Genomic DNA, 9,940 nt, shown 5'->3' with positions numbered 1-9,940 from the left:
CTCACCAACTCTAAATGATGGTAGATTCACCATCACCATTAAATTCTTTTATATAGTATAAAAAGATTTTGTACGAAACACACTGTTTATAGCTTACAGTTTGAGAAACGTGTATGTTTATGATAAACGAGGGTGTAGCTGAGCCATAGCTAGCTAGCACAAAGAGCACCTCGTTCTTACAGAATAATTAAGCAGCCTGAAATTAATCTGAGAAACAAGAAAGAAAATGCAGAGACGTTAGCTGCAACTGCAAGCATGTCAAACTTTGGCCGACCGATCAAGAGAAAGGGGATGAGCTAAGCTATCGATGGCAGCAATTCGGCGCCGTTGAAATCAATCGAAGAGATATGATCCGATGATCTGATCTGATCTGACGATGGACATGCAGTGATGGCACGCAGCTAGTGAGCACTGATGAAGTGATGACACTCCATGCATCCAATCCAGGCAATGCATGTATTTCCTTTCCACACGAGGGGGGCCCACATCCACCTCACCTTATCCTCGTCCAGTTCCTGTGGGACCCAACCATGCAGTATGGCCACCCGGGCCCACCAGTCAGTGTGTGGCACCGGTCTCCGGTAAGCTCACCGGGGAGGTCAGTGCTCCTCACCACCTCCCGCTATATAACCTTTAGGCAGGCTGTCTCACCGAGCAAGCTGGAGAGCTAGCAGAAACAAACCCCTCTCACTCCCAGATACCTGCTGCTGCCACTAGCCCACTACCATGGATCCTTGCAAGGTCAGTCACTCAGTGACTAGTGAGACTAAATCTACTTAATCTTGTAGTTAATAATTGAGGTTTCATTTAGCTAGTTGTGTAGATTCAAGAGAGAGCTTAACTTCTTATAGAATATTTGGTCGATTATCAGAAACTTCCTGAAATAACCTAGATTATCGACTAGATTCTACGAATATTTCTTTTTTAGTCTCAAGCTCTTCAAACATGCATGGCTGGTTGATTCAGCTAGTCGATCATTAAGTATATAATTAATTAATTAATTAATAGTAATACGTGCTACCCATGCAGTTCCGGCCGTCGAGCTCGTTCGACACGAAGACGACGACGACGAACGCGGGAGCTCCGGTGTGGAACGACAACGAGGCGCTGACAGTGGGGCCCAGGGGGCCGATCCTCCTCGAGGACTACCACCTGATCGAGAAGGTGGCGCACTTCGCCCGGGAGCGCATCCCGGAGCGCGTGGTCCACGCCCGCGGCGCCTCCGCCAAGGGCTTCTTCGAGTGCACCCACGACGTCACCGACATCACCTGCGCCGACTTCCTCCGGTCCCCGGGCGCCCAGACCCCCGTCATCGTCCGCTTCTCCACCGTCATCCACGAGCGCGGCAGCCCGGAGACGATCCGCGACCCGCGCGGGTTCGCCGTCAAGTTCTACACCCGCGAGGGCAACTGGGACCTCCTCGGCAACAACTTCCCCGTCTTCTTCATCCGCGACGGCATCAAGTTCCCCGACGTCATCCACGCCTTCAAGCCCAACCCGCGCTCCCATGTCCAGGAGTACTGGAGGGTCTTCGACTTCTTGTCCCACCACCCCGAGAGCCTCCACACCTTCTTCTTCCTCTTCGACGACGTCGGCATCCCCACCGATTACCGCCACATGGACGGCTTCGGCGTCAACACCTACACCTTCGTCACCCGCGACGCCAAGGCCAGGTACGTCAAGTTCCACTGGAAGCCCACCTGCGGCGTCAGCTGCTTGATGGACGACGAGGCCACGCTCGTCGGCGGCAAGAACCACAGCCACGCCACCCAGGACCTCTACGACTCCATCGCCGCCGGCAACTTCCCCGAGTGGAAGCTGTTCGTCCAGGTAGGTGATCATCCAGAAATTAACGCCTATACGATCTGAGTTCGAAGCCGCAGTACTCCTTCTAATTAATTATTTAATACTGTTAGGTGATCGACCCGGAGGAGGAGGAGAGGTTCGACTTCGACCCGCTGGATGACACCAAGACATGGCCGGAGGACGAGGTGCCGCTCCGGCCCGTGGGGCGCCTCGTTCTCAACCGCAACGTCGACAACTTCTTCAACGAGAACGAGCAGCTGGCGTTCGGGCCGGGGCTGGTGGTGCCGGGGATCTACTACTCCGACGACAAGATGCTGCAGTGCAGGGTGTTCGCGTACGCCGACACGCAGCGCTACAGGCTGGGGCCAAACTACCTGATGCTGCCGGTGAACGCGCCCAAGTGCGCCCACCACAACAACCACTACGACGGCGCCATGAACTTCATGCACCGGGACGAGGAGGTGGACTACTACCCATCGCGCCACGCGCCGCTCCGCCACGCGCCGCCGACGCCCATCACGCCGCGCCCCGTGGTGGGGAGGAGGCAGAAGGCGACGATACACAAGCAGAACGACTTCAAGCAGCCCGGGGAGAGGTACAGGTCGTGGGCGCCGGATAGACAGGAGAGGTTCATCCGCCGCTTCGCCGGCGAGCTCGCGCACCCCAAGGTCTCCCCTGAGCTCCGCGCCATCTGGGTCAACTACCTCTCCCAGGTAATTCATACCAGCAATTTAGTATTACCTCCATTTTTGTTTTTATGACACTACTAGTTAAAGTTTGAACTAATCAACGTCATATAAAAAAAACGGAGGGAGTAGTTATTAGTAATGATTAATTGTTTTCTCTTAGTTAATCCACATGATTAACACCATGTTTAGCACAACAGTTTTATGAATCCATAGATAAATTATTTAATCCTATTTTATATGAAATATATAATTTTAAACCACTGTAGAGAATTTGAAATTAATATGACTTAATCGCTATTAATTTGCACTAATTCCGGCAAAAAAAGCTATTAATTTGCACTAACTATGTAATTAACTCATTTACTTCATGCAGTGTGATGAGTCGTTGGGGGTGAAGATTGCGAATAGGCTCAACGTGAAGCCAAGCATGTGAAGAAACTAAGGCACAAGAATGCATCATCTCTTGTTAATTAATTGGAGTACTACCAACCAAATAAGGCCAGACAATGTCAGATGCACGCATCTTCTGTTGTCGTTGGGCCATCTTTTGTATGCATCCTATTGTTAATTACTAGTACATGATATCCAAGTGATCATCAGCAAGGCTACAGAAATTCTGTAATACGATAAATTAAAAGAAACCAAAATGGAGCCTGCATATGTGTAACTTAATTAATGTACTGGCGTATTAATGCCACTGCTGCATGTTGTAATACTCCATCAAAGAGTCTATTACTATTAAGTATTTAAATTATCACTTCAATGGTCTCTTTTTTTTTTCCCAAACCATAGGTCTATATACGAACCATATCTACGACATCAGTGGTTTAATTATCATGTTTGACACCGCCAACTTCATACAGAAACTCTACCTCAACATTTTGTTTCTCCGCTATACTTACAATGACTTTAATTAGGGAATGTGATTGCTGTGATATTGAGAATGGTAATATGCCGTCTGACTTTGAGTTCTTTCTAATTTCTTAAAATCAATTTTTAAGCTGAGTTATATCATGATCCCAGCCTTACATAACCTTTTGGAGCGGCAATGAAACAACTGTGACCCACACAGCGAGTATATTCATTGGCGCTGAGTTGTTCGTGTCGATATGAAAACGAAATAAAAACAAACCTGTTTATGGTAATGATAATTAATATCTAGTTGGATGAATCATTAATTTTTTTTATCTTCATTCCAAATTTCAGATTAACCAATAAACCATGTTACCGGTGCTATCACCTATCATTTACTACGTTGTTCAAACAAAAATATGGTAGATTAATTCTAGCACCGTGAAAGATGCAAATCGAATTCTGTTGCAATTCCGTAGTAACGTATCAAGGCGATTTACACCTGTCATCCTCTACAAAGTTGAGCTAGGACTACATATCACCTGGTATTTTCAACTTGAAAAGGAAGAAAATCAGGTGTAAACGACTCAAAAGCATGCTACAAGGATGCAAAATTGGACTGCCACAACAATTCTGTACAACCATCTGCTTCGCAAGCTAAAAGAAGGAAAAATACTACAGCACGGAGACGCTGATCATCAGCTCACCCTGTTTGTGCACGCTAAAACTGCCTCTTTCAACTGTTCTTTGTCTAATGATGTCTCCACCATCACCTGCACAAGAGTTCAGTCCATGCTATGTAAGAATGACAACACACAATTTTCAGCTTGTGACTCGATCAAGCATTTAACATTAATTGTCCATACCTCTTGGACATTATTTCCATAGCGTGCAAGGAGTTTATATTTCTGACCAACCAAAGGTGCCATATACACCTAGCAAGCAATAGATTTAAAAAGGAAATAAGGTCAGGTGTCAATTCCAACAACTAAGGTGCAGAATTGTGTGAATGCTGAACATGAAACGTATCTACATTTTAGATTTTACCTGAAAGGTTGGAGCTAGTCCTGGGCTTCGCAAGAATCGTCCTTTATAAACATCCCTAACTTCCTCAATATTTTTCATCTCTTCCATGAGAGCATCCACTTCAGGCCACTAAAATAATTATGATCAAATAATGGAGTGTTAAAACAAGGATGCAACAAAGTGGATGGATAAGGAAAAGAAAGAAAATCAATGCCACAAGGCAGACGTATGAAACAAACATTGCATGACCCAAGTTCACTGCTATGTCTACAGCTCTCAGAAATGTCCACAAAATATCCAGAAAAGAAGTTTGAATGAAGAACAATAACTAATTAAACAAACTAAGAAGATAGGAAGGATCCAGGCTTGGGTAGCACAGACTCCCCGCATTCAAATACAGAGCTCTATCAACTTCTGTATGACAAAACATGCTTGCAATAGAAGGGAAAAAACTCAGGTATGCCCATATTCAATCACAGACCATGCAGGAGGCCCTACCAGCAAACCTACAAAAAGTTTCGATCTCTTTGGCACAGGCTAAGATATTATACATAACTCAGAAAATGGGATGCAACTGCCATGTAGCAGCTATACATGTTTTCATCATTTAGCCAGAAGTTAGAAAACAATCTGATGACGTGGTTTTTCCCAGTTGAATAGAGAGAGGGCATTAGATTTAGATTTCAGGCCCTCTAAATATGCATAACCTTCAAATCACAAACAATGAAAAATTTCAAGATGATGATAAATAATGCCATAAGTCACACAAACCTCAAAATCTGCTTCTGCAGGTTCAAGAGCTCCACCCAGTGATAGTTCCTCACCAATGACAGCTTCCAATGCGCCTACTGAAGGATTTGGCTGCATAGAAGGGGGAAATGACAAAAATAATAAATGAAAGCCTGAAATCAGCAATTCAATAAGCTGAACCACCATGAGGGAAAAGGGGAAAGGCCCCCAGGTACCTTTACATCTTTAAGTGACAAAAATATGCGGTTATTATTATAGTCCAGTTGAATAACTTTAGCATCCACAACCTGGAAATCAAAATAAATTTCTGTAAATCCCAGAAAGTTTGGCATTATGATCATTGTCACGTGATGTATCTAAGTTTCTAGACGATATAGAGAGGTATGTCAGTTTCAAAATGAACATGAGAACTTGCAACTCCTCCTTTATCCACACATGGGTGCACACACACTGTTAACAAAGCCAGATTGCAACAAAAATAAGGTCCATGCAAAAAACAAGTGTTACCTGACCAATTTTGTAAGAAACTGATGGGTCCAAGGTTTCATCCCAAGACACTTCCCACTGCTGAATTAATGCGGGAACTCCTTCAACCTTTGAAAGAAACAGTTAGCTGCTGATACTGAATGAAAAAGCGTAGAAAATATGGTTAGACCTACCTCAACAAATATCCCAAAGTAAACAAATCGCTTGATAGTGCATTCAACAATATCTCCCACATTGAGCTTAGCCTGCATGTTAAGAAAAACAGTGTGTGCAGCCGAACAAATAAATAAGTAATAAAAGGGAAAATGTTGGACCATGCTAAGCATAGCAAAAGAACTAAGCTAATAGACATTTCAACATAGTAAGTACCATGAGACTTTTCTTTTTCTGAATCAATTCTTCACTTTCTTTTGGCTTCATAGAGAAAAATATTTTCTTGGATTTTCTGTCAGCCAGGACAACTGAAACACGGAGTCTCTGCAAAACAAGCAATGGCATGTTAGCTAAAAGGGTTCAACTGAAGAATGTTTGGAGACTAACAAAAGATTCATACTTGACCGATAAATGATGATAAGAATTTAGATTTCTCAGTGTTATATGTTCGAAGAAGATCTTCAAATTTTTCCTTAGATGGCATAGAACCTTGATCCTGCACAGCAAGTTCTGAATCTGAGCTAGATACTGATTCTATGTTCCTGTCATTGACCTCAAAACTTTCTTCTATGCCCACACTCTGCTTGAAGAGTGAAGGATCGCCACCCTTTTGTCTTAACCAAGTCTCAAAAGCTAAGAATTTCCATTTTGTAGCAAGATTGCGATACGGTAAGAAACCTATCAATGAATCGAGTGATACCTGGCAAAGAAATGATGATAGAGGTCAGGTACCATCAGTTCATTATAACTTGATTAAAAAGGTGCTAATTCTAAAACTGGACAAAAACTTACAACAAATCCTTTCGAGCTGCAGTTTATCAGCTCCACCTCAACTTTTTCTCCGGTACTTGCATAATTCTCCAGCCTTGTCCAGTCACTCTCTGTGATGTCCTGCATTAGTGATTCCATAAACAAGAGTTATAATCAATATCTAGAAGAATTAAAAGGATGAAATATGACTCAATGACCCTTGAATAGGGAAACATCTCATTCCACAGAAGGCAACACCCACTCTAAGAACTACAGTTGTTGAGTTTGATAATAAGCCTATAAGATGCTGAAGCTCAAACATTATGAAATTCACATTACCTCTAATTTCGATGATAACACATTGCCTCCATCATCAACATAATTCATGTTATTCTCACTGGCATTCATCTTCTCAGCATCAACTTGAGATGGAAATGTTTCAACAGCTAAGTCTTTCCTACAATGTAGTAATTGCCATATTAGTGGTAGCTCGGCCAACATGCGAGAAACTGTAATGACGTGAGTTACTCAAAAGAAGAAGGGATACACCCAATTTGGATCAATGTAACAACATGAAGTACAATTAGTTAAGCAGAAATGTCAAATATATATTTTACAAGCGATGAAAATGTTATGCTAAAAATAGAAGTGCATAGTTTCATCAGAAAGTACATCTTAGGTTTTCCTTGCAAGAAAGCTTGCATAGAGAAATTACTGCTGACGGCTGATTGATCATCCACCACAGAAGGGTCGCCTTCTCGGTTAAAATTTTGCTCAGATGGCTGTAATTCTTGAAAATTTTAACATAACATTAGTATGATGGATGAATAGAGACTAGTCACTGATCTATTATGCCTTCCTTACCTGCACTAAGATCATCAGGAAGCACAGATGACTCACGATCATTAATACTGTCAATCACTACTCTTTCATCAAGACCTGAAGATTGAAAAATTTGCAATCCATCAGATCCAAAAGAACCAGCTCATCATGGCCTGTTGCATTTGGGATGTTGTACCTTACCATTTGTTTCTGGGTCAACTGCACCATTATCCTCTCCAGAAGCAACAGAGGCAGGTCCAGCATCAGACTTCTCTTGATTTGAATTCATATTATCTACTGAAAGCTCTGGCTTTTGAAGAAGAGAGATGTTGGCCAAATCCTCGTCCATATCTTTCCTCATTTTCAAGTCAATATTTGGTTTCAGATTCAGCTTCGACTTCAATTCATCATCATCACTCTGATGTATGGTGGGTTTCCGCAAGGAAACATCCACATTGTTCTTTCTTGAGGTGCTGCCAACATCGCTCGACTCTCTTCTGGCAGCTAAGCTCCCCTTGCTAGGCCAACTATCTTGCACCGGTTTACCCCGGACAATTGGTCTGCTTCCCATTGGCCGCACCAAGGTTAAAGAAGTGTTATTTTCCTTTGGCTTGCTCCCTACCGGTCGTAATGGAGCCAAAGAAGGACCATCTTGCTTGGGTTTGCTCCCTGCTGGTCGCTGCAAAGTCAAAGGAGGATCATCTTGCTTCAATTTGCTTCCTGCTGGTCGCAGCAGAGTCAAAGCAGGCTCATCTTGCTTTGCATTGGTCTGAACAGGTCTTGACATGCTTGGAGAATTTTTGTCTACCATTGGCTTGCTTGTTTCCTCTGGTGATTCAGAAGTCTGTTCCTGTCTGTTAGCATCCATAAACTCCCTCAAAATATCATCCAACTTGGCCTTTTTGTTGGCAATTAGATTCTCTACATCGAGCGATGAAGCATCTGGGTCTGCTTTCTTGAGAAGTATCTGAGGGAATAATTCAAAAACACTTAAGGCATGCTAATGATGAGAAAATCAAGTGACAGAAACATCGCTACAGAACACGTGTGAAATAACCATGTGTCAGTTTGTAGTGTACAGGTTCGCAGTTATCAGATCTTAGAATCCTAGCAATACATTTGGGCAGTACTACTACTTGGGAGTTGAGTCAAGGTTCAGCCACAAAAATAAAATTCAAAATTGTAATCCTCAGATTATTAGGCTCCAACTGCAATGAGCAATTGCGACTAGCCACATTGGTAGGAACATCCTAGCAAGACTGGATAGTATAGTATATAGGAGTACTAAACTACTCCATCTAGCGACCTTCTTATTTTAAACTAAAAATAAGTAAATTTAGCACAAACCATCCAAACTTAAGCATGGAGTACAACAATACAGTCATATTGGACAACATAACAACATATGCGGTGGTACAAATACTAGAAAAAAATAAGGCTGCAGTAGAACCTGAACACTAGTCCACAATTATGCACAAACATTTCTAGTACATACCCGCATGATACTCACAAGTCGCAACGATCGTTTTGCTACAATTAGAACACTCGTGACATCCTATCTATCAACGCAAGTATGAATTCGCATTGAATTTTTTTAAAAAAAACAAGGCGACATTTCCATCTTATTCCGAGAGCCTCTACTCTCTCTAGGGATGAGATGAGAGCAGTAGTAAGGCAGGCACACGGGAGGAAGGAAACCTTGGCGAGGGTGAGCTTGGGATCCTCGCCGAGGAAGCGCCCGAACTCCAGCTCCATCCTGTCCCACTCGTCGAGCGGGGGCAGGTCCCCTCCTCTGTCCCCACCGGCGCGCGGCGGCGCTCGGAGGAGGCGCACCCGGCCGGACCGGGGGGCACCTCTGCGGCGGAGCAGTACGGGGCGCGCAGCTGCGCCGGCGCCCGCGAAGACGCCGGCCGCGGCGGCGGCGGCGGCGAAGGCTTCCATGGCCGGAGCGGAGGAAGGCCGGCGAGGTCGCGGTGGGGTTTAGCGGGATGGGAGCGAGGTAACGGATAAGTTAGCGGGGGCTTCGGCCCCGATACACGCCACGTGGCACCATCTCAACCGTTTGTTCCTCACAGGAGAGAGAACCTGCCATAAATTGAATTTTCCTTCATTTTGGTTGGAATTTTCTACTCCGTTGTGGTGGAACAGGCGATTTGAAAAATTATAAGTTGAATGAAATTTGCATCGAACTTGTCACTTGTCAGTCGTATCAAACATGGGCTACTCTGATTCAAACATTCGTGTTATACTAGCACTTGTGTACTTGTGTGATGAAACAAAGGAGCTTGATCATTTTTTGTAAATCAAGCCGAAGTTTTAAGAGTTTATCGATCTGTTTGGGCTATTTAAATTCAGTTAGCTTTTTACTCCGAACACTTCGATTTGTGATCTGAAAACCCCAAAAGTCTTCGGAGACCTCTTTCCGATGAAAAATCTTTTTTGTGTAATTCCAAATGTGAAGCAAGTCTCCGTATTTTAGTGGTGAAACTGAATACTTGAAATTCAACATAACCCCAGTTTTCTTCTTTAACCATAAATCCAAAAAATTTTCTACCTCCTTTTTTTTCATGTATTTTTCTGATCAGGAAAAATAAAAAATTATGTCA

The 9,940-nt window shown here is 43.6% G+C and overlaps 2 protein-coding genes across 2 annotated transcripts; one reads left to right on the top strand and one right to left on the bottom strand.

Moving 5' to 3' along the window:
• The first annotated feature begins 656 nt into the window (after window positions 1-656).
• Window positions 657-3,329, top strand: LOC4328073 (catalase isozyme A-like). The gene is made up of 4 exons (NM_001401748.1): window positions 657-741; window positions 1,030-1,830; window positions 1,917-2,519; window positions 2,869-3,329. The coding sequence occupies exons 1-4, from the start codon at window positions 727-729 to the stop codon at window positions 2,926-2,928; spliced, it is 1,479 nt and encodes a 492-aa protein (NP_001388677.1). The 5' UTR covers window positions 657-726; the 3' UTR covers window positions 2,929-3,329.
• Window positions 3,330-3,753: 424 nt separating this feature from the next.
• LOC4328072 (uncharacterized) lies at window positions 3,754-9,316 on the bottom strand. The gene is made up of 15 exons (XM_015769908.2): window positions 9,033-9,316; window positions 7,536-8,301; window positions 7,377-7,451; window positions 7,185-7,302; window positions 6,852-6,969; window positions 6,555-6,653; window positions 6,163-6,462; window positions 5,979-6,086; window positions 5,783-5,854; window positions 5,631-5,717; window positions 5,339-5,410; window positions 5,145-5,234; window positions 4,395-4,502; window positions 4,214-4,282; window positions 3,754-4,120 (listed from the first exon to the last, which is right to left on the bottom strand). The coding sequence occupies exons 1-15, from the start codon at window positions 9,273-9,275 to the stop codon at window positions 4,046-4,048; spliced, it is 2,400 nt and encodes a 799-aa protein (XP_015625394.1). The 5' UTR covers window positions 9,276-9,316; the 3' UTR covers window positions 3,754-4,045.
• Window positions 9,317-9,940: the final 624 nt, after the last annotated feature.

This window comes from Oryza sativa, chromosome 2, assembly GCF_034140825.1.
Source record: "Oryza sativa Japonica Group chromosome 2, ASM3414082v1".
NCBI lineage: Eukaryota > Viridiplantae > Streptophyta > Magnoliopsida > Poales > Poaceae > Oryza > Oryza sativa.
Note: the sequence above shows the minus strand (reverse complement) of the source record. Positions and strands in the feature narration are given on the sequence as shown.